The 25,694-nt window shown below is 40.1% G+C and overlaps 1 protein-coding gene across 5 annotated transcripts in view; it reads right to left on the bottom strand.

The window, feature by feature from the left end:
• Positions 1–25,694, bottom strand: part of RNF216 (ring finger protein 216) — a 171,098-nt gene that overhangs the window by 123,656 nt on the left and 21,748 nt on the right. For 4 of the 5 annotated variants that reach the window (XR_014839929.1, XR_014839930.1, XM_021086050.2 and 1 more), the window contains exons 3-5: positions 21,811–21,944; positions 7,345–8,202; positions 6,165–6,241 (exon numbers count right to left, since the gene is read on the bottom strand). Coding sequence is in view for 3 of the 5 variants with exons in the window: in XM_021086050.2 (XP_020941709.1) it covers positions 6,165–6,241; positions 7,345–8,202; positions 21,811–21,944 (1,069 nt within the window). In the remaining 2 variants the exon portion in view is untranslated. The remainder of the gene's footprint in view (positions 1–6,164; positions 6,242–7,344; positions 8,203–21,810; positions 21,945–25,694) is intronic. The other variant, XM_021086051.2, reaches the window with a different exon arrangement.

Below are 25,694 nucleotides of genomic sequence, written 5' to 3' on the forward strand. Positions count from 1 at the left end.
ACACACACAATGGAATATCACTTAGCCCTAAAACAGAATGAAATAATGCCTTTGGCAACAACATGGATGGACCTAGAGATTACCATACCAAGTGAAGTCAGACAGTGAAAGACAAACATATGATATATGTGGAATCTAAAAAAAAAGGATATAAATGACCTCATTTGCAGAAGAGAAAGAGATTCACAGACTTTGGCAACAAACTTCTGGTTACCACAGATTGTGGGGGGAGGGATGGAATGGGGGTTGAGATCGGCAGATACACACTGAGGCCTATGGAACGACTGGTCAACGGGGACTTGCTGTATAGCACAGGGAACTCTACCCAATATTCTGTGACAATCTATGTGGGAAAAGAATCTGAAAAATAATGGATGTGTGTTTATGTACAACTGAATCACTTTGTTGTACAGCAGAAATTATCGCAAGCTTATAAATCAACTACACTTCAATCAAACTTTAAAAAATGAGAAAAAGTAAAATCAGCTTTCTAACAATTAATAAATAAATGGAACATCAAAGACCCTCTGCTAATTCACTGATACTTTTTTTAATCCTATGGGAATAAATCCCCAGGATGATGTGAGGGATACTCGGCTTACTGCAAGGCTGAAGGAATAGACCATGTTTGCTTAAGAACAGCCTGTCTTCATACCAAACTCAGTCTTCTCTTTTTTATCACTGCTATGAAATCCTTCCAAAATAAGGATATAGAGAAGAAGATAACATGTGCGCATGTATCACCACCCAGATTCACCAACCAGTTAACCAGCAAGGCTCTTCACCCTGGAACAACCAAAGCAAGCAACAAACTGTGCCCTTTGCACGATTTCACAGTGACAAGGACAAGGTATGCAGCACAGAAGCTTTTCAGTCACAGGGCCACTGGGGTTTCCCCTCTCGCTGATCTTCCTTCCTTTGCTCCTACAGATACTCAGCATGACTCCGGCGTCTTGAAGTGGAGTGTCCCACCACTCAACGCCCTTCTCCCCAAGTCTCTCCTGTCCAGAGTCAAGAGTGCAGCCTCAGAGTTCCCTGGCGGCTCAGCAAGTTAGGGATCTGGGATTGTCACTGCTTGGGTGCAAGTTCAATCCCTGACCTGGGAACTTCCACATGCCATGGGCGCAGCCAAAAAAAAACAAACAAAAAAAAAAACCAAAAAGGAGTGCAGCCTCCAATTAAAACAGGTACAGCAGGAAGAAAACAGAAAAAGTGCTCCATCTCCTCTTCTCACCTAGAGGCCAGTGCTCGGTGACTAAAAAATGGGGAGGCATGCTTCTTCTACAAGCCCCTTCAGGACCCTCGGCACTGGCCTGACTACAAAAGCCCCTCCTCCTGCTCCAGGCCCAGTCAGCACACCTGAGTACCTTTTCCTTCCTCATCACGTCCAGGAGTCCCAGAGGCCTCCTATGGCCAAGCTCTCCTCTTCTCAGCATCATGCCCTGTCTCTGGAACACAATGCCAGAGGCCCAGAGGCCACGTCAGAGTTGTAGCAGAGGGAGACACCCCCAGTCAAGAATTCCGAACACATTTCCCTTAAAGGGAAATGACTATTGTCCCTGATGGTGACTCTTTGTTCCAATACAAGTGACAAGCACTGCAGGTTATACAGATCCTTGAAGAGCAGTCTGAGAATGAGTCACCATTAAGCATCCAGTGTTAGTGGGGAAAGGCATCGAGTCCCAAACATCCCCTTTCACATGCACACATGGACGTGCTACAAACCAGATGTGTCACAGTTCCTCCCATTTCAATCTCGCCTGTTTGTAATGTTCTGATAAATGTGGCTACCACAGGTCAACACACTGCCAAAAATCAGGAATTTGGGGAAAGATAAAAAGATCAAAGAATCAAGAATCTTCTTTGACAGAACAGCCAGCCATGAGTGAAGACAGAGGGCTCCCAAGTGGGGTGCATGCAAGATAATCTGCTAGAGTGCTGGAACAAAGTTTTAAAACTTCTGTCTCTAGTTTTTAAAATATCATCCTTTAAAATGTTCTACTTTTACGAATTTTCTAAGGTAAATGATACAGTAGTAGAATACTCAGTAATAATTTCTGAAAAACACTCCCCACATTTTGAGTTCTTCCCTTACTAATTCATTTTATATTCTCAACAATATTAAAAACTTCATATACTGAAATGCTGCAAGATGTGGAAATCCACATGGCAGATAACAGAGGCTCTCACTTTGAACTGCCAAATTTTATTTCCATTTTAACCACTTCTCTACCCTCACCAGCACAACTTTCCTGGAGTTAAATGACATTCAGTGGCACAGATAATTAAGAACAAAGTTTCCCTTCTACAGAAATAAGCTGCAACCAAACACACAAATATTTACAGCCTGAGGCAAAGGCAGGAGGAGGCTTGTCAGAACTCGAATCTGCCCATCTCCTGATACTATTTCATGCCTGATCTGACCCGACAAGTTAAAGGATTTCAAGAAAGCACCTCTGCTAAGTAAGGTGGCTAATATTTCAAGCTTCTGTTATTCTTTAATAGTTGTTGCTGCGTCCATCCAATTTCAGCTGCAGCACATGTGCGTGACAAGTCTTAGTTAACCAGTCAAAGTGCAGGTTACCATCTCAGGATGTTCTCTGGTGAACAGGCCCCTCCTGCTAAAATGACCACTGCTTACACCTAAAGGTGACTTAAAGGCCGCACATAAAGGGACTGAGTCAGCCCCCCCAAAGCGCCGGCTTGTCCAACTCTGCTTTGGGCCTCCTTTTGGCTCTACACAAACAACATTCAACTTCACTGTGAGAATTAACGACTTCATCTCAAGAGCTCAGGGATGAAAGGAGAGCAGTGTCAGAAAAATCAGACTGCAGGTTTGAAAAGATTCAAAAAAAAAAAAAAAAAAAAGAAAAGATTCAATACAGTTACTGAACATTCTCTTTCCTTGGAATTCACAAGATTTTTTATGTATTTAAGGATGAATATTTGCTTTCAAGTGAAGCAAAAGGCACAGAGCAAGTCCTGAGGAAAAAGGACATCTATGAGACTCAGGAGGCAGGAAAAACAGAACTGCCACAGCATCTGTCCATCTGATCACATTTTACTGGTACTACAAAGACAATTAATCTTGCAGATATTTAAAAAATAATATATTCACCTGTAGAACAAGACGGCTTATACTAAATTTCTAAAGGGTTATTTTAATGTTTATTATAAATTATTCAAAATACTACTTGGTATTTCCTGTTCAGATCAGTATTTTGTAACTAAATGTGCTAGGTCAATACTTTTCTCTATCATTTATATTTTCTAAAATGAACAAACAAGTACAACGCTTCATAATCAAGAAAACACTAACAAAGAAAGGAGTTCAATGAGACAAGAGAAGGAGAAAACGATTTACACAGGAGGGAAGTACAATGAATAAATATATGAAAACTGTTAACACAGCCAATTATCAAAGGAATACAACCTAAAATATTAATTACTTCATGCCTAGTTACCAACAACAAAAACAAGACCATTACTCAATACTGTTGAGGAATTATTAAAGTGATTCACACACATCTCTAAAAGCAACATAAACTGGTATAACTCCACTGAAAAGCTATTTGGGAGTATGTTTCAAGGACCATGAACTTGTATATAATCTCTGATCCCAAATATTAACTTTTAGGGTTTTGGCATGTATGGCATAATTTTTTAAAAAAGGAAACATGCTACATGGAATAATGCAGAAAAATATTTATCTGAACACCAGTGAAACCATGAACAAGCAAAATATTTAACTAAGAGGAAAATTCGAGAGAATAGCCTTTTGCTCGTTTTGTTTTTTTGGCCGTACCCATGGCATGTGGAAGTTCTGGGGCCAGGGATCAAACCCATATAGCAGAGACAACGCCCAATCCTTAAAGGAGGGCCACCAGGGAACTCCTCGATAGAAAAATTGTTACTAAAGGTTATAACAATTAACATCACGAAGAAAAAAATGGAAAATTTTTTTACTTAACATTTCATAAATAAGATACCCTATATTTACCCTCTGACAAAAACTGTCTTCATTTCAAGAACTTAAAAGGTACAGTAAAAAACAAAAGCTGTTTTTTTGGTTGAGTGGAAGTCTAGGAGATATTTTTCATTGTAAAAATGAAGTTGTTATTGGCTCAGCAGTTAAGGACCCAACGTTGTCTCTGTCAGGATGCAGGTTTGCTCCCTAGCCTTGCTCAGTGGGTTAAGGATGTGGTGTTGCTGTGGCTGAGGTGCAGGCCATAGCTGCAGCTCTGACTTAACCCCTGGGCCAGGAACTTCCATATGCTGCAGGTGTGGCTCTAAAAAGCAAAAACAAAACAAAACAAAAAACAGGGGAAAAAATCAATAATATATAAAAAAACAAGTAAGTGGGAGGCTACTGTAGATTAAGAAACTAAAAAGACTGGAGTTCTCATCATGGCTCAGCAGAAATGAATCTGACTAGCATCCATGGGGATGCAGGTTCGATCCTTGGCCTTGCTCAGTGGGTTAAGAATCTCAAGGTGCTGTGAGCTGTGAAGGCCACTGATTAGACCCCTAGCCTGGGAACCTCCATGTGCCATGAGTGTGGCCCTAAAAAGACAAAAAAGAAAGAAACTAAAAAGATAAATAATACATGATAAAACCTTGATTCCATCCTTGTTTAAAAACCTGGTAAGAGTCACTGCCTCTAGACAGAGGGGGATAGACAGGGCTGCTAATGGCACCAAGAGTGTCTCTGCATGCATTAGGAAAAAGTACCCTTCCAGGCTGCTGCCCTGGGAATGAGGGCCTTGCCCTCCTGGGCTCAGCAGCCAGTTCCCACCTGCACCCTTAGCTGAGTTCTACAGTCCAAAATATAATCTTTGAGGACAGAGGCACAGTATATACTCTTTTTGTTTAATCAAAATAATCTATGAATTAGCTGAATTTTGATTAATTAAGTTCAATAGCTACTGTTCTTTATAAACTTACAACTGTTCCACCTCTGCTGACTAGGAGGAGGTGAAAGGGTATAAAAGGAAAGAGACTCATTTTTTATTTTGTACTCTTTGGGACACTTCTACTCTTAAAAAAATATATACTTATCATCTTTATAATTAAAAACTAAAGAAACACTTCCATATATTTCTCCCAATAGGCAGAGTGGATGCAGAACGTTTTGTTACAAATATAGGGACAAAAATGTCTTTTAATGTCCTGACCAAAATGAACATAGTTTCAATGCTCAGAATTAACAAAACATCTTAATTCTATATAACTATGCATGATTCTATAAGATCCAGAAAACAGTCTGCGTACATTAAAATTAAAACTTAATAGGATGATTAAAAAAGAATAACTCGGGAGTTCTCGTCGTGGCTCAGCAGGTTAAGGATTCGGCGTTCCCATGAGCTGTGGTGTAGGCCACAGATGCAGCTCAGATCCGGCATTGCTGTGGCTGTGGTGCAGGTTAGTGGCTACAGCTCCAATACAATCCCTAGCCTGGGAACCTCCATATGCCATGGGGGCGGCCCTAAAAAGCCAAAAAAAAAAAAAAAGAGAGAATATGATAAGTGAAATAAGCCAGCCATGAAAGGACAATTATTGATCCACTTATATGAGGTCTCTAGAGGAGTCAAGATGACTGAGAGAGAAAATAAAACAGTGGTTGCCAGGGGCTCAGGAGAGGGAGTGGGGACAGTTTCAGTTAGGGAAGATGAAAAAGTTCCAAGATGGATGGAGATGTGACAACGTACATATACATAATGCCACTGAACCATAAACTTAAAAATGGTTAAAATGTTAAAATTTTACATTATGGGAGTTCCCGTCGTGGCGCAGTGGTTAACGAATCCGACTAGGAACCATGAGGTCGCGGGTTCGATCCCTGCCCTTGCTCAGTGGGTTAACGATCCGGCGTTGCCGTGAGCTGTGGTGTAGGCTGCAGACGCGGCTCGGATCCTGCGTTGCTGTGGCTCTGGCGTAGGCCGGTGGCTATAGCTCCGATTCAATCCCTAGCCTGGGAACCTCCATGTGCCGTGGGAGCGGCCCAAGAAATAGCAACAACAACAACAACAACAACAACAAAAAGACAAAAAAAAAAGACAAAAAGACAAAAAGACAAAAAGACAAAAAAAAAAAAAAAAAAAAAAATTTTACATTATGTATATTTTACCGCAATGAAAAGAAAAAGGGCATGGTGGTGTACTTACACATTCAAATCATAGTAATTCTTCAAACGAATTATTTCCTCCACATACCCATTTGCTACATCTGGAAATCTTACTTCCTAGAAAGGAATAAAAACATTATTTATATTTCATCCCCTAGAACAAGTTATAATAAAAAACAGATGGCAAAACATATATAAAATGATTAAAGACTAGAAGAGGACTGTAAAGTAGGTTTGTATCCAGCTTAAAACTTCACTCAAGGAGCCGAGTTATCTATCTACACAGAAAATGGAATTTAGAAAGATCCCTAGAGAGCACTTGGCCTCTGTCCCCGTATTTTGCACATCCATTCTTCATTCTTTCAATGAACACTGAACATCTCTGCCCAGGCAAAAGGAGCCTAAAGATGAATAAAGGGAGTTCCCTTGTGGTACAGTTGGTTAAGAATCTGATCTTGTCACTGCAGCAGGTGGGTGGCTGTGTGGTGCACGTGTGATCCCTGGCCCGGGAACATTCATTCACATGCTGTGAGCAAGGTCAAAAAAATTTTTAGAAAGGACCATTCAAAGGCAAACCACAGCCCACAAAATCCTGCATTACTTTCTAGGTTAGTACTATTAACAGAGGTTGGTACAAAGACGGAAGTTTTCTATTCTGTGTTTTCCAACATAGTACCAGTTCAGTCCCCTGTGGCTACTCAGTACTTAAAATCTGACTGGTGCTGGTGGAAATACAACTTTAATTTTATTTACTTGTATGACATTTAAACAGCCAAAATGAGGCTACCACTATGGACAGTGCAGCTCTAGGTAAACGTATAAACCTGCTTCAAGGGTTAGAATTTGGAGTTAACACAATTCCTTTTTAAAAACTGGGCAGCCTAATGGTTTAGGATTTGGCATTGTCACTGCTGTGGTTCAGGTTTGATCCCTGGCCCAGGAACTTGTGCATGCCACAGGCAAGGCCAAAAAAGATCCCCTACCCCAAACCAAAAACCAGAACCAGGAGGACGGCTGCTATGACAGCATGAGAACACCCATGATCTGCAGCTAGAACCCTAGAGGGCTTGCTGGGGGCTGAAGGGGAGCTAAAGGAATCCCAATTCAACTTTCCTATCTTCAGAGTATCCTTCTCATCCACACTCACAACGCTTTTGCAATAAAAGAAAACTCCATATATTTAGTGTCTGTAAGTATTTACCTGTCAAGATAAAACTTACTGTTTCTTTCACTAATAGTGCAACGAGTTCTTGATCTACATCAGGAGCTTCTTGCCCCCAAAGGTTTTCCAAGTTGGGCTCCTGAGTTCCTTGCAGTGGAAAGGCTGGACCTGGCTCTTCATCGTCTATTGCTAACTGCTGGTCTTCAAGCTCTCCCAGAGGATGTGCAGGCTGAGGAGAAGAAGGGCCTGGAATCCCATCCTGCTGGGTTTCTGGTCTTGGAAAAGCTGGTCTTAGGAAAGTGGACCCTGGGGGTTCATGCTGATACAACAGTGGGCCCAGTTCTGCTTCAGGCTGCCGCTCCTGGGGAACAACCTGGTTTGTTATCTCACGGGGCTGTTGGTTCAGAGACTGGAAGTAAGGATGGTCTAACCAGCAGTCTTCTTCAATGGCCTGGTCATCTAGGATATCAGCTGATTCTCCGAGGTTTGATAAAAGCTCTGTCTCTGAGTCTTCAGATGACTGGTTCTGAGGGTCCAAAGGACCTCTCTCTGAAAAAAGAAGGCTACCTTCTTCCAAAATAATGATTTTCTGCTCTGACCGGGGATTGACAATGTCATTTGTGGCTTGGTTATGACTTGGTCCAGGCTTGGGTTCTCTCTCCTTTTGGCCACTTGGCTTAATGAATTCAGAAACTCCAGGAGGCCCAAGATCTAGAAATTCACCGTAGTCATCCTCAGAATCATCCTGTGCCCCAGAATCAAACAATGAGCTGTTACACACAGAAAAAAAGCCATTCTTATCTGATTCAAAGGCTGCTCTAGGCTTTTTAGGCCTTTCTTCTCCCAATCTTTTGAGATCTTGCCACTGGGCAGCTGGTTTGATGAGATTGGGTCGTGATGTCTGAGGTTTATTTGTCTAAGAAAAAATGAAATTTTAATAATAATAATTCAATTTCTTTCCTATGTCTATACCTCATGTACTTATTTTGAGCTTCTTAAGTACAACAGGAAAGAAACAAAAAAAAAAACACCCTCCCCCATGAATTTATCTTCACGTTTATCTTAACTTCGAAGTTTCATCACACTATAGTAACTATAAGAATCAAAGTAGTCATTCATAGATTGAAGCCTGAGTTATAGTTTGAATTATAATTTCACCTGGGACCACTGAAACAAAAATAACTTGCACAGTAGAGAGAATGAAAGAATGACAATACAGTAGAGGAATGAGAAATGTTCAATAAACACATGAAAAGAATCTAAATCTCATTAGTAACTCAGAAAATGCAAATTAAAACAAGATCCCACCCTTCTCCCCGGAAGAATCCAAAGAGCTTTTAGTTAGACAATGTCAAACATGGGATGTGGGAAAACTCTTGTACTATCATTCATGACCAGTGACTTTAGGAGAGAAATTTGGTCTTTTTTTTTTTTTTTTTTTAATGTATACCCTGGGAGTTCCCATCACGGCTCAGTGGAAACGAATCTGACTAGCATCCATGAGGATGCAGGTTCGATCACTGGCCTTGCTCAGTAGGTTAAGGATCTGGCATTGCCGTGAGCTGTGGTGAAGGCCAGCGGCTACAGCTCTGATTCAACCCCTAGCCTGTGAACCTCCATGTGACGTGGGTCAGCCCTAAAAAGACAAAAAAAAAAAAAAAAAAAAAAAAGAAAAAAAAAAAAGGAATATCCTTACGATCTTTCAATATCACTTTTTTTTTTTTTTTGTCTTTTGTCTTTTTGTCTTTTGTTGTTGTTGCTATTTCTTGGGCCGCACCCACGGCATATGGAGGTTCCCAGGCTAGGGGTTGAATTGGAGCTGTAGCCACCGGCCTCCGCCAGAGCCACAGCAACGCGGGATCCGAGCCACATCTGCAACCTACACCACAGCTCACGGCAACGCTGGATCGTTAACCCACTGAGCAAGGGAAGGGACCAAACCCGCAACCTCATGGTTCCTAGTCGGATTCGTTAACCACTGCGCCACGACGGGAACTCCTCAATATCACTTTTCAGTATCTATTCTATAAAACTTTATGTATCCAAAGGGGGCGTATACAAACATATTCACTGTCACACTGCTTGTTATATAAAAAGAAAAAATTGGAGACATTCTAAAGTTTGTCCCTAAACAAACAGTTAAGTCAACTATTATTTACCTGCTCTACATAATACTCTTGAAGTCCCCACCCCTCCAAAAAGGTAGCTCTTTATGTAATGAAATGGAAAGCTTACAAAGAAATTTTAAGTGAAGAAAAGTTACATCATACACAGAATGATTCTCTTCTTTAAAAAATTAAATACAGACATAAACATACATTTCTAAAAGCGTATATTTCTACATATACATATATTTTCTAGAAGCATTATATATAAATATACACACACAAATATACATATATATAGAAAGAAACACACACACAAATATGAATTCAAAGAAAAAGATCTGGAAGGATACATGCCAAGCTGGAGACAACAGTTCCTTTGGGAAATCTCTGGGGCAGAAGGGGCTGGTTGAAGAGACTTTACTTTTATCTGTATTGTTTCACTTTCTACAGAGAATGCAATCATGTGTTCCTTATAAATTTAAAAAGTGGAATGGCCAATTTTAAGGTAACAGAATAAAGATGTCTCTGACCCTTCTCTTCTCTGAAATAACCCCAATCCAGATAAGAGAATGAGACATAAAACTAAAAATCTTGGATGAAACCACCAGACATTTGTGATCACAAATGACAATATACACTGACAAGGAGATGAGGAGATAAACACAGTGAGTGGAATAAAACTGGGTTTCAGGGAAAGCGGAGAAAGCTTCAGACAGCCAGAGCTTTCCCAAACAGGTGGTGCACCCTGGGGGTGAAAGCGACTTCCCCTGTTTGGAACAATGGGTACCTCCACTCTATGTGACAGCAAGGATTTTCTGAGGAGGTTGGACTGAATGCAGACATACAGCTTGCCTGAGGCAGGCTGTCAGTGAGGCGGGATGGAAAGAGCTGGGCTGCTCTGGAACTGGTAATCTCTGCCAGGCAGTAAGAAATAATGGCCCAGCAGTTCTCGCCGTGGCTCAGCGGAAACAAATCTGACTAGTATCCATGAGGACGCAGGTCTGGTCCCTGGCCTCCCTCAGTGGGTTTAAGAATACAGTGTTAGGAGTTCCCGTCGTGGCGCAGTGGTTAACGAATCCGACTAGGAACCATGAGGTTGCGGGTTCGATCCCTGCCCTTGCTCAGTGGGTTAACGATCCGGCGTTGCCGTGAGCTGTGGTGTAGGTTGCAGACGCGGCTCGGATCCCGCGTTGCTGTGGCTCTGGCGGAGGCCGGTGGCTACAGCTCCGATTCGACCCCTGGCCTGGGAACCTCCATATGCCGTGGGTGCAGCCCAAGAAATAGCAACAACAACAACAACAACAAAAAAAGACAAAAAAAAAAAAAAAAAAAGAATACAGTGTTACCATGAGCTCTGGTATAGGTTGCAAACATGGCTCGGATGTGGCGTTGCTGTGGCTGTGGTGTAGGCCGGCAGCTACAGCTCTGATTCGACCCCTAGCCTGGGAACCTCCATATGCCACAGGTGCAGCCCTAAAAAGTCAATAATAATAATAATAATAATAGCACTGGCCCAAAAAGTATACATGTATGTAAACACCCTCTCCTGCACCCCTCAACATTCTCTGTCATAGGAAGGAGAATTTCTGCTAGACACAAATAGTGCCTGAGCCCTTCTCCAACATAACTGCCTACAAAGAGCTGGTCCAGAAAAACTTCAATTGCATTCAAAGTTGAATAATAATAATAAAAAACCCAACCAGTGTAGAAATTATATAAAGGTATCTAACTATTGAAAAAATAAGTGGTAGATGAGTGATACATATGATGAAATCAGTACTATTCAGTGAATGAAATGAGAAAAGAGAGAAGCAAGAACACAAAGACGTAATGAAATAATTATTTATTTAACCTAAATGTTTTAAATCGTAATTTTGCAGAAACAAGGTAACCATCAAAAGCTGGGAGGGAAAAGACAGATGCTAAGGGTCAAAAGATACACTTAAAGCTGATAAATGAGGCGTTTACTTGTGGGGCAATGGGTTAAGGATCTGGCATTATCACTGTTGTGGTTTGTTTGTTTTAAGGCTACACCTGCAGCATATGGAAGTTCCCAGGCTTGGGGTCAAATTGGAGGTGCAGCTGCCAGCCTACACCACAGCCACAGCAACTCGGAATCTGAGCCACACCTGTGACCTACACCACAGCTCATGGAAATGCTGGATCCTTAACCCACTGAGTAAGGCCAGGGATCAAACCTACATCCTCATGGATACTACTCAGGTTGGTAACCCAGTGAGCCACAATGGAAACTCCCACTGCTGTGGTTTTGATCCCTGGTTTTCTGGGACCTCCTGCGTGCCATGGGTGTGGCAAAAACAACAACAACAACAAAAAAAAAAACCTGAAAAATCAATCCCAGGACATATGTATGGATAGCATTTCAAAATGTACAAGTACTAAAAGAACCAAAAAACCCAAAACAAAATGATTAAGGATACAAATCTTTCAAACTATCGGCAAGAACACATGCTACCACATAAGTAAAAACAAAACCTCAAAGATGCAGAGAATATAGTGAAAGATTTTTTTTTCTTTTTATAGCTATACCTGCAGCATATGGAAGTTCGCAGGCTAGGGGTCAAATCGGAGGTGCAGCTGCCGGCCTACACCACAGCCACAAGCAACACCAGATCTGAGCCTCATCTGCAACCTACGATGCAGCTTGCAGCAGTGCCAGATCTTTAACCCACTGAGGCCAGGGATCAAATCAGCATCCTTATGGAGACTATGCTGGGTTCTCAACGCACTGAGCCACAACAAATACTCTGTGAAAGATTATTTTAAAAGCAATAGAGGAATTCCTACCATGGTGCAATAGTTTAAGAATCCGAATGCAATGGCTTGGGTCAATATGGAGGCACAGGTCCAATTCCTGGCCTGGTGCTGTGGGTTTGAGCCCACTTTGCACATGCGCAAAGACACACAAGTGGGTTTCTGATTCTAGTAATGACATGCTAGATTATTCACATCAACCCTTCTACTAGGTAAAACCTGAAATCCTGGTCAAAATATCAAAGCAAAACCAAAAGAGCTATTGAAGAAGGCCTCAGAGATCTAGAGGACAGGACCAAGGAGGAAGAAGTCCAACAAAATACGTTCCACACTGGGTACTTTTCCTCTACAGATGCACTTGCCAATCTCAGACCTGGGGGAAGAATGAGAAGATGAATGAAACGTTTTATATCCTTTTTGCGCAGCTAAGTGCACAAAAACCAGAATTCAGAACTCACCATGGTGGGAAGTTCTGGTAAATCTCAAGCTCTAGGGTGAGTCCTCGCAGGGCTAACACCCGTGAAGTAGGGTAATCAGGAAATATGCTGGACTTCCCAGTAGCTGAATCCTAGTTCTGAGAGTTTAAAATCCCTAAACCTGAGATTGCTGGTCTCCCTAACCTTCTCTGAGAAAAGATGTGGGCTCTCTACGAAGAAAGATGAACATAATCTAGAACCTCAACATTTTCATACACAATGACGACCACCATTCAAGAAAAAATAGCCAGGCATATAAGAAGCTGATACAACAAACATTACAGAAAACCCAAAACAGAGAAGTAACAGACAACAGAAACAAATCTACAGGTTTCATATAGTGAAGCTATTAGACATAGATTCTAAAATAACATGCTTATTAGCATGCTGAAGGAAATAGAAGACTGGATTGAAAATTTCAGGAGTTCCCACTGTGGCTCAGTGGCAATGAACCTGACTAGTATCCATGAGGATAAGAGTTCGATCCCTGGCCTCGCTCAGTGGGTTAAGGATACTGGGTTGAGGTTAGCTGTGGTATAGGCCGGCCACTACAGCTCTGATTCGACTCCTAGCCTGGGAACTTCCATATGCCACAGGTGTAGCCTTTAAAAAAAAAAGAAAGAAAAGAAAATTTCAGCAGAGGACTAGAAATCGTTAGGAAGAAAGAAAAAATAAACAATCAAATGGAAATTCCAAAATGCCAAAATACAATAATTGAGATTAGAATTCAATGGATGGGTACACAGCATTTTAAATAAACGTAACTGAAGGGAAAAATTAATGAACTGAAAGACAAATCAGAAAAAAATCGCCAGAATAGGGCATAGAAATACAAAATGATAATCAGTTAAGAGAATAGGAGACATAAAGAATAGAGTGAAAAGGTTTTACTGTGTAACTAAAGTTCCAAAAGAAGGAAAGTGAGATAAGAAGCAATATTTGAAGATGAAATACAAATATTCAAGGCGAATAGCTTGATTTCAGTTCTGAAGATCTAAGCAGGATGAGAGAAAAAAAAAAAAAATCACCAGAGAGCTAGATATTGCATAGGAAGACTGCATAAATCAAATACAAATATAAAAATTTAAAGCAACAGCACATACTGCTTTCAAATTCAAAATAAGATTGACTGAGTTTTCAACAGAAAAATGGAAGCCAGAAAATACTGGAACAGTATCTTCCTTGTGTCAAAAGAAAATAACCACCACATCAAATTGTATACTCAATGAAAATATCAGAATCACTGTGAAGAAAATCCTAAGTAATGTTCTTTATGTAGAATAAAAATAATTTCAGTTTTAAGGCCAGAGATGTAGAAAAGAAGAGCAACAAAAAAGACAAATATTTGGATGTGGTGAAGTGATTACTGACTGCATAAAACAAACAAACAAAAACATTATTTAAGTAGGGAGGTGAATGAACAGAGTTAAAGTGTTCCAAAGTCTTTACAATAACCAGGAAGAGTTTAAAAAAGTAATATACATTAATGCCTCTATGATGTGAGAAAGCCTGAACTAGCCCTTAAAATAGACCATAGGTTTTAGACATGATATCAAAACTGTGACCAATGGAAAAATAGATAAACTGAACATCAAAGTTTAAAACTTTTGGGCTTAAAGGGCACTATCGAAAAAGTAAAAGGCAATTCACAAAATGAGTGAAAATATCCACAAATCAGTTATCTGATAAGGCAGAGTATTCGGAATGTATAAAGACTGAATAAAAAGAACACTTTAAAAATGGGCAAAAGATCTGCTCAGACATTTCTCCAAAGAAGATAAACAAATGGTCAATATGCCCATGAACAGGGGCTCAACGTCATTAGCCAAAGGGAAATAAAAAATCAAAACCATAATGAGATACCACTTCACACCCAAGAGGATGGCTATAATAAGAAAGATAGGGAGTTCCTGTTGTGGCTCAGAAGATGAAGGGATGAAGGATCCAATGTTACCTCTGCAAGGATGCAGGTTCGATCCCTGGCCTCACTCAGTGGGTTAAGGGATCCGGCACTGCCGTGAGCTGTGATACATAAGTCACAGATGTGGCGAGGATCCTGAGTTGCTGTGGTGTAGGCTGGCAACTTCAGCTCCAATTTGACCCTAGCCTGGGAACTTCCATTTGCTCCAGGTGTGGCTGTTAAAAAAAAAAAAAAAAAAAAAAGGCAGCAATTATTGGTGAGAATATGGAAAACTAAAACCTTTCCACACTAGTGATAAGAATGTAAAATGGTGCTACTATGGAAAGCAGTCTGGCAGAGGAAAATACAGAGTTACCTTATGATCAGGCAATTCCATTTCTAGGTATACACCTGAATGCTTGTGCTCACTGCTTCAGCCCCCCCGGTCCAGGTGTTGAAATCCTAACCACCAAAGGTAATGGTATTAGTAGGAAGAGTCTTTGGGAGGTGGTTTAAGTTGTAAGGGTAGAAGGAGCCCTCATATCATGAATGGGATTAATGCCTTTGTAAGGGAGGCTCAGGAGTTCCCATCGTGGCACAGCGGAAATGAATCTGACCAGGAACCATGGGGTTGCCAGTTCGATCCCTGGCCTCGTTCAGTGGGTTAAGGATCCAGCGTTGCTGTGAGCTGTGGTGTAGGTCGCAGACGCGGCTCGGATCCTGCATTGCTGTGGCTGTGGTGTAGGCCATTGGCAACAGCTCCAATTAGACCCCTAGCCTGGGGATCTCCACATGCTGCGGGTATGGCTATAAAAATACAAAAGACGAAAGGAAGGAAGAAAAGAAAGAAAGAGAAAGAAAGAAACGAAATGAAAAGAAAAGAAAGAAAGAAAGGTTCAGAGAGATCCCTAGCTCCTTCTGCCATGTAAGGACCCAGTGAGAACTAGGAGGAGGATATTCTCGCAATCATGCTGGAGCCTTGATCTTGGACTTCCCAACCTCCAGAAGAGTGAGCAATACATTGCTGGTTTATAAGCTATGAGTAGCTGCATATTTTATTATAGCAGTCCAAATGGACTAAGCCAAGACTCAAGAAAAACAACAACACATGTCCACAGAAAATCTTCTACATGAATGTTCACAGTAGCTTTATTCATTATTCATAATACAAAAAAAGTGGAAGCAACCCAAATGTCCATCAACTGATGAAAGGCTAAACATAAACATGTAGCATATCCACACACGGAATGATGAGGAATGAACTGAGCAATAAAAATGAATAAAGTACTGATTCATGCTTCATCACAGATAAACCTTGAAAACATTATGCTAAATGAAAGACACCTGTCACAAAGGACCAAATATTATATAATACCATGCATATAAAATGTCCAGAATAGGCAAATTTATATAGACAGAGGGGAGGTCAGGGGTTCTGAGGACTGGGTGGAAGAGGAGGGAGGAGGTAAGATAATAGTTAGCTCATCAGGTCAAGAAAAAAGGCAAAACAAAACAAAACAAAAAACAAGTAGACTAAGATACCCAAGGAAAATGGAGGAATCATAGATTCAAGTAGAAAGAACAGGCTATTTTGTTTAATTCTATTAAATACACTAAAAAAAAAAAAAAAAGGTGAAGAAATAAGTGATTTTCTAGAAAAATATCAGTCAACAAAACTGATATGAAAGCAATAGAAAATCTAGGCATGTCAATTACCACAGAGGAAGCTGAAAGTTTCAAAGTTCCATGAAAAGCAAATACCTTTAGGGTAAATTCTACCAAATCTTTTAAAAACAGGTAACTCTAGAATTATCTAAGACATTTTATCAGAGCACAGAAAAAGAAGAAAACGTCTACGCTTTTCATGAAGTGAGAATCATGCTTACAAAAAAATGTGTCAAGGATAACAGAGGCACACGCCCACCCCTATGGGCCAAGATCTATGGAGAAAATTCTAAATAAATCTAAGCAAATGGAAGCCAACAACACATTACTATTATATTATAATACTATTACCAAGGAAGGTCTCCCCAGAGACAAAATAATTTTCCACATTAACAGATTTTTAAAAGTTACCTAATAATTGCTATAGATGCTGAGACTGAATGTGACTGAATTCTATACTTATTCATAATAAAAACCTGAAATAAAGTAGATGGTCCCTTCCTTAACATAATTTTTAAAAAATGGTATCTCAAGCAAAAAGTCACTATCACAGTGAAGAGATATTACAAGCATTCCTATTTATGTCATATTTATGTCAGTGGCTATGTTTTCTTTTTTTCTTTTTGGGTCTTTTTAGGGTCACACCTGTGGCATACGGAGGTTCCTGGGATAGGGGTTCAACTGGAGCTGCAGCTGCCGGCTTACACCACAGCGACAGCAGTGCCAGATCTGAGCCGTGTCTGTGACCTACACTAGAGCTCAGGGCAGTGCCAGATTCTTAACCCACTGATCAAGGCCAGGGATACTAGTCGGGTTCGTAAACTGCTGAGCCACGACAGGAACTCCTATTTTTCTTATTCCTATCACCACTATTAATTTAAAATTTTTGACTACTTATCATTTGATATAATTAGACAAGTATAAAAAACTGGAAAGAAAGAAATTCTAAGTATCATTATTTACAGACAGATACGATCCCTTGAGAAATTAAGAGGGTTGGAGTTCCTGTTGTGGCTCAATGGGTTAAGGATTCAGAGTTGCTGTAAGCTGTGGGGTAGGTCATTGCAGACACGGCTTGGATCCTGTGTGGCTGTGGCTGTGGTGTAGGCCAGAGCTACAGCTCTGATTCAACCAACCCTAGCTGGGAACTTCCATAAGCTGCAGTTGTGGCCCTAAAAGAAAAGAAAAAAGGAGTTCCCATGGTGGTGCAGCGGAAATGAATCTGACTAGGAACCATGAGGTTGTGGGTTTGATCCCTGGCCTCGCTCAGTGGGTTAAGGATCTGGCGTTGCTGTGAGCTGTCCTGTAGGTCACAGATGCGGCTCGGATATGGTGTGGCTGTGGCCTAGGCCAGAAGCTGTAGCTCTGATTCAATCCCTAGCCTGGGAACTTCCATGTGCCACAGGTGTGGCCTTGGAAATAAAAAAAGGTTAAAAGGTACATGGAAAAAAGATGCCATTTATAAAAGCAAGAGAAAAGATAAAATAACCAGGGACAAACTTAAAAATGTTTAAGATCCACTACTACAAGCAACTACATGCCAATAAAATGGACTATCTAGAAGAAATGGACAAATTCTTAGAGAAGTACTATCTTCCAAGACTAAAGACGAAATAGAAAAGACGAATGGACCAATTGCAAGTACTGAAATTGAAACTGTGATTTAAAAAACTTCCAACAAACAAAAGTCCAGGACCAGACGCCTTCACAGGTGAATTCTATCAAACATTTAGAGAAGAGCTAACACCTATCCTTTTGAAACTACTCCAAAAAACTGCAGAGTAAGGAACACTCCCAAACTCATTCTAGAAGGCCACCATCACCCTGATATCAAAATCAGACAAAGATACCACAAAAAAAGAAAAGCAAAGGCCAATATCACTGATGAACATAGATACAAAAATCCTCAACAAAATACTAGCAAGCCTAATGCAACAATACATTAAAAAGGATTGTACATCATGATCAAGTGGGATTTATCCCTGAGATGCAAGGATTCTTCAATATTTGCAAATCAATCAGTGTGATACACCACATTAACAAACTGAAGAATAAAAACCATATGATACTCTCAACAGATGTAGAAAAAGCCTTTGACAAAATGCAACACTCGTTTCTGATAAAAGCCCTCCAGAAAGTGGGCATAGAGGGAACCTACCTCAACATAATAAAGGCCATATAAGACAAACCCAGAGCAAACATCATTCTCAATGGTGAAATGCTGAAAGAATTCCTACTTAGATTAGGAACAAGACAAGGATGTCTGCTCTTGCCACTACTATTTGACATAGTTTTGCAAGTTCTAGCCACAGCAATCAGAGAAGAAAAAGAAATAAAAGGAATCCAAATTGGAAAGAAGTAAAACTATCACTATTTGCAGATGACATGATACTATACCTAGAAAATACTAGAGCTACCAGAAAACTTATAGCTCATCAATGAACTTGGCAAAGTCACAGAATACAAAATTAATACAGAGAAATTGACTGCATGTCTATATACTAAGAATGAAAGATCAGAAGGACACATTAGGGAAACAATCCCATTTACCATCACATCAAAAAGAATAAAATACTTAGAAATAAACCTACATAAAGAGACCAAAGGCCTGTTCTCTGGAAACTACAAGATGCTGATGAAAGAAATCAAAGACAAAACAAACAGATGGAAAGACACATCATGCTCTTGGACTACAAGAATCAATATTATCAAAATGACTATACTACCCAAGGCAATCTACAGATTCAATGCAATCCCTATCAAATTACCACAGACATTTTTCACAGAACTAGAACAAAATATTTTAAAGTCTGTTTGGAAGCACAAAAGACCCAGAATAGCCAAAGCCATCCTGAGAAAGAAAAATGGAGCTGGCGGAATCAGGCTCCCTGACTTCAGGCTATACTACAAAGCTGCAATCATTAAAACCATATGGTACTGGCACAAAAACAGAAATATGTATCAGTAGAAGAGGATAGAGTGCCCAGAATTAAACCCACACACCTACAGTCAACTAATCTATGACAAAGGAGGCAGGAATATACAATGGAGAAGACAGTCCCTTTAATAAGTGGTGCTGGGAAAACTGGACAGCTACATGTAAAAGAATGAAATTAGAACACTTGCTAACATCACACAAAAATAAACTCAAAATGGGTTAAAGACTTAGATATAAGGCCAGATACTAAAGTCTTAGACGAAAACATAGGCCAAACACTCTCCAACATAAACCACAGCAATATCTCCTCAGATACACCTCCAAGAGTAATGACAATAAAAATAAAAATAAATGGGACCTAGTTAAACTTAAAAGTATTTGCACAGCAAAGGAAACCCTAAACAAAATGAAAAGACAACCCACAGAATGGGAGAAAATATTTGCAAATGAAGCAACTGACAAAGGATTAATCTTCAAAATTTATCAACACCTCCTGCAGCTCAATACCAAAAAAACAAACAATGCCATCAAAAAATGGGCAGAAGATGTAAAGACAATTTTCCAAAGACGACATACAAATGGCCAAAAAACACATGAAAAGATGTTCAACATCACTCATTATTAGAGAAATGCAAATAAAAACTACTATGTTGTACCACTTTACATCGCCCAGAATAGCCATCATCAAAAAGTCTACAAACAATAAATGCTGGAGAGGGTGTGTAGAAAAGGGAAGCCTCTTATTACATCGTTGGTGGAAATGTAAATTGGTTGAAGCCACTGTGGAAGACACTATGGAGATTCCTCAGAAAACTAAAAACAGAATTACCTTTTTTTCTTTTCTTGTCTTTTTTTTTAGGGCCGCACCCATTCGGCATGTGAAGGTTCCCAGGCTAGGGATCAAATCAGATCTGTTGCTGCTGGCCTACACCACAGCCACAGTAATGCTGGATCCAAGCTGCGTCTGCGACCTACACCACAGCTCATGGCAACGCCAGATCCTTAACCCACTGAGCGAGGCCAGGGATCGAACCTGCATCCTCATAGATACTAATACTAGTTGGGTTCACTAACCCTGAGCCATGACAGGAGCTCCTAGAATTACCATTTGATCCAGCAATCCCACTCCTGGGCATCTAGCCAGAGAAAACCATGACTCAAAAAGATACGTGTATCCCAATGTTCATTGCAGCACTATGTACAACAGTCAAGACATGGAAGCATAAATGTCCATTGACAGATGAGTGGATAAAGAAGATGTGGTACATATACACAACGGAATATTAACCAGCCATTAAAAAGAAAGAAATAATGGCATTTGCAGCAACATGGATGGACCTAGAAATTATCATGCTAAGTGAAGTTAGTCAGACAGTGAGACACCAATGCTATAGGCTATCACTTACATGTGGAATCTAAAAAAAAGGACACAATGCATTTCTTTGCAGAACAGATAATGACCCACAGACTTTGAAAAACGTAAGGGTTTTTTTTTTTGTTTTTTGTTTTGTCTTTTTGCCATTTCTTGGGCCACTCCCACGGCATATGGAGGTCCCCAGGCTAGGGGTCGAATCGGACCTGTAGCTGCCAGCCTACGCCACAGCCACAGCAGCACAGGATCCGAGCCGCGTCTGCGACCTACACCACAGCTCGTGGCAACACCAGATCCCTAACCCACTGAGCAAGGGCAGGAACCCGCAACCTCATGGTTCCTAGTTGGATTCGTTAACCACTGCGCCACTATGGGAATTCCAAACTTAAGGTTTTTAAAGGGGGTGGGGGTTTGGGATAGAAATGCTATAAAACTGGGTTGTGATGATCACTGTACGACTATTAACATAATAAAATTCACTGAGTTAAAAAAAATGTTTAAGATCCATAGTAAGAAGAATTCAAAATGCTCTGCATGAGGGACACAAAGGAAAGTTAGACTAAATGGAAAGACAAAACTTGTTCTATAACAATAAAATTAAACTGTTAGAATTAGAAAAGCTGATCTTAAAATCTGTATTAAAATATAAACACAAACATATCCTGGATGATTCTGAAAAATGTAGAGTGATAAGGGGAGATGAGCACTACCTGTTGTTAAGATACATTATAAGGTTGTAGTAATTACAACAGTGTGGACCAGTATATGAATAGTCAGAAAGAGCAACAGTGCCTAAGTTAAGTTCAGAAACAGACCAAAATACATGGCTTCTAAGCTAAGGGGACATCAGGGAGGGTGCAAAGGGGGTTGTTCTCAGAAATGTGGAACAAGGGAGTTCCTGTCGTGGCGCAGCTGAAACGAATCCAACTAGGAACTGCGGGTTCCATCCCTGGCCTGGCTCAGTGGGTTAGGGATCTCGCATCGCCGTGAGCTGTGGTGTAGGTCGCAGATGTGACTCAGATCTGGCGTTGCTATGGCTCTGGTGTAGGTCAGCAGCAACAGCTCTGATCTGCCTCCTAGCCTGGGAACCTCCATATATCTCAGGTATGGCCCTAAAAGGACAAAAGACAAAAAAAAAAAAAAAAATGCAGAACAAGTGCAAACAAATAGTGTAGAGCACAGGAGGTGCTCTCAGCTGTTCTACAAGGCCCCTACCCACTACTGAGTGGTTGAAGAATCAATTATTAACTTGCAATAATGGCTCTGAATGGTAAGTTTCAGAAAACTCACCTCTGTCAGGATGACATCATCATCCAGGTCCTCTTCATCATGGTGCTGAGGAGCTGGGGTAACCAGCATTGGAACCCCTTCCTCATCAGAGGAGTCAGATATAGTGATGGGTCCATCTCTGAGACTGATCCAGTCTAAAAGGAGGCAGAGACCACTGTTACCAGGAGGTGGGCATAACCACATTCCACTCAGCTCAACTCTGGCATGAAAAGGGTCAAACCTAAAGCCAAATTCATGGCTACCAGAGTGTTAACTTACCTCCAAGCACACGCACCCAAGAATTAAAATGAGCCATTGATCTTTGCCAATAATACATCCTGGGAATCACTAGAGAAAATCTGATAATTACTATGCTCGAGACTATCAACTTTTTCTTATACTAGTTTGGAGGAATGTCTTGATAATCTTATCGACTGCCAACATCTTAAAGGTGACATCATGGCCTCAGAACTCACTTCTTTTCCTCCAAGGGAATAAAACACTGTTTCATTCAAGCAGATAGGTGTGAAAAAACTTTCATTCAGAAACAGTAAAATTTTCACTTAACATTTAAAATATTAAAATTTGCTTAGATGTAAACCTTAAATATCATTTATGCAAACATATTTCAGTGTTTTAGTCAAACACACATTTAGCATCTATAAAGTAATTTAACCTTCCCAGTTTCCTTGTAAACAAAACGAGTTAAATTAACCATCTATATGTGGTAACTGTGTTCAAGGTCTCTAACTCCTTTTATTTGTTTGAAGATATATCATGTTTGATATGAATTACTGGATAACACAAACTGGTAATTCCTCTATTAAAGCTCTAGTATTTTTCTCAAGGTTAGTAACTCATATATTTTCATGGTACCCAATAATCTGCAAAGCAATCTAAAATCTATTACTTCATTTCATTCCTATAACAGAGCTGTGGTGATGCCAAGGACAGCAGTTTAAAACTGCTAAGTCCATGGGAATCTCAGGAGTTCCCGTCATGGCGCAGTGGTTAACGAATCTGACTAAGAATCATGAAGTTGTGGTTTCGATCCCTGGCCTTGCTCAGCGGGTTAAGGATCTGGCATTGCCATGAGCTGTGGTGTAGGTTGCAGACAAGGTTCAGATCCCGTGTTGCTGTGGCTCTGGCGTAGGCCAGCAGCTTCAGCTCCAATTAGACCCCTAGCCTGGGAACCTCCATGTGCTGCAAGAGCGGCCTAAGAAATGGCAAAGAGACCAAAAAAAAAAAATTAAATATAAATAAATAAAAAAAATAAAACTGATAAGTCCATGGGATCTAACGTCAGACTGCCTGGATTCAAATCTTAACTCCAGCACCTGGTAGCTACATGAAGCCATTATTTACTTCCTTAAAGCATCCATTTTAACATGAAAGAAAGGTTAACAACAGTGCCTACTTCAAATAACTGTATTAGTTGAGAAAATGCTTGCTTTTATTAAAGTTGCCTAATTTCAAATTCCTTAATAGAACATAGCCCTACAGGTATAGCTAAGTAGTTGCAACAGAGATGACACGATTTGGTTCTTAATTTCTAGGCTTTACTTCTTATCCAATATATGCACTTTAGGCTATAAGTTTTCTTCAAAACACGACATTAAATGCATTTCATAAGCTCCACTAGACTGTATTTCTTATTACCATGCAATTCAAAATATTTATAAAATAATGCAATTCGAGATACCGGATATCATGCAATTCAAAATATTTCCATTGATTTCTTCTTTGAACTATGGGTTGTCCTGAGGTATAGCCTTATTTTCCACACATACTAAATATTCTAAGTAAATTTCTGTAATTGATTTGTGGCTTGATTCTAATGTGGTTAGGTAACATAATCCATATGATTTCAATTCTTTGAAACTTGAAATTCGTTTTATGGCTCAAAATATGGTCAATTTTGGTAAACATGGAGTTCCCGTCATGGCTCAGTGGTTAACAAACCCGACTAGTATCCATGAGGACATGGGTTCCATGCCTGGCCTTGCTCAGTGGGTTAAGGATCTGGCATGGCTGTGAGCTGTGGTGTAGACTGCAGATGCTGCTTGGATCCCACATTGCTGTGGCTGTGGTGTAGGCCTGCAGCTGCAGCTCCAATTTGACCCCTAGCCTGGGAACCTCCATGTGTCGCAGGTGCGGCCCTAAAAAGACAAAAGATAAAAGACAAAAAAAAATTTTTTTTGGTAAACATAATAGGTGTAATATTCCACATGTCTATTATGTCAAATTTCTTGATTGTATACTTCCAATGTTCTATATTCACACAGATGTTTGTATACTTTCTTTCAGTTACTGAAACATTAAACCTCCCATTTTTTATTGTGAATTTGTCCAATTCTTCTTTTACTTCTGTCAATTTTTACTTTGTATATTTTGATAACATATGACTACATGTACAGAGATTAGAACTGTTTTATCTTCTAGACCTCTTTTTTTTTTTTGCTTTTTAGGGCCTTATGTGTAGCATGCGGAGGTTCCCAGGCTAGGGGTCGAATCGGAGCTGTAGCCACTGGCCTACACCACAGCCACAGCAACACCACATCCCAGTCGTTTCTGTGACCCACACCACAGCTCAAGGCAACGAAACACCGGATCCTTAACCTACTGAGCGAGGCCAGGGATCAAACCCACGTCCTCATGGATACTAGTTGGATTTGTTACAGCTGAGCCACAACTCCCTATTTTACCTTCGTTTTTGTTTTTTTGTTTTTTCTTTTTGTCTTTTTGCCATTTCTTGGGCCGCTCCTGCGGCATATGGAGGTTCCCAGGCTAGGGGTCGAATCGGACCTGTAGCTGCCAGCCTACGCCAGAGCCACAGCAACGCAGGATCCGAGCTGCGTCTGCGACCTACACCACAGCTCATGGCAACACCGGATCCTTAACCCACTGAGCAAGGGCAGGGATTGAACCTGCAACCTCATGGTTCCTAGTTAGATTCATTAACCACTGCGCCACAATGGGAACTCCTTTACCTTTGTTTTTAAGCCTAACTTCACTGGGCATTGAATTCCACGTGAATACTCTTCAGCAATTTAAGGAGGACTGATTTACTGATATACGCCATACCACAGATGAATCTCAAAAAAAATTACGTTGGGCAGAAGAATTCAGCAACAAGGAGTACATACTCTATGATTCCATTTATATGAAATTGTATAGTGACAACAAGCTTATCAACAGTTTCCTTAGGCCAGGAGTAGGGTGAGGACTGCCTGCAAAGGGGCATAAAGGAATCTTTCTGGATATGTTCTACATAATTAATTGAGGTGGTGGTTATATGGGTGTATTCATTTTTCAAAAGTCACTGAACTATACACTTAAAATGTGTACATTTACTTTGTATAAATTATACCTCAATAAAGATGATTAAAAAATTTTTAAAAACCTAAAGGGGATGGTATAATAAAAATTATTAATACAGCTAATAAAAACAAAACAAGCTCCAAAGTCAATAATTTCCCAAAAGAAATTAGTTGTTCTTAAACTCTGTTCAAGTATACTTAAGATCTAATTAAACAACACCAACCACATTAATTTGATATAAACGTTCAGAAAATCTGAAAATGATCTTATATACAAATTACAACTAGGATTTAAAACTTTCTGAATCACAACAAATTATGGCTGCAATCACTATCAAGTAAGAATACCCTACTAATAAAATCCTAAAAAAAAATCAGTATTTCTTGTTTTCATAATTTGCATACCTTAAGCAAATATATTATTCTCAATTTATTTGCTTCATAAAATCTGCTCAATTTCAAATGCTCCTAGAGCCATTATATAAACCTTTCCTTCTGCTAGGGCAAAAAATTTGCATAAGCATAAAATATTATCAATGGGAAAACACACACAAAGATGGTAAAACCTCTTCCATGGAATTTATA

Source organism: Sus scrofa, chromosome 3 (assembly GCF_054392235.1).
Source record: "Sus scrofa isolate SSC_HxYL_T2T_F1_AM1 chromosome 3, Sscrofa_HxYL_maternal_Yorkshire_Landrace_v2.0, whole genome shotgun sequence".
NCBI classification, from domain to species: Eukaryota; Metazoa; Chordata; class Mammalia; order Artiodactyla; family Suidae; genus Sus; species Sus scrofa.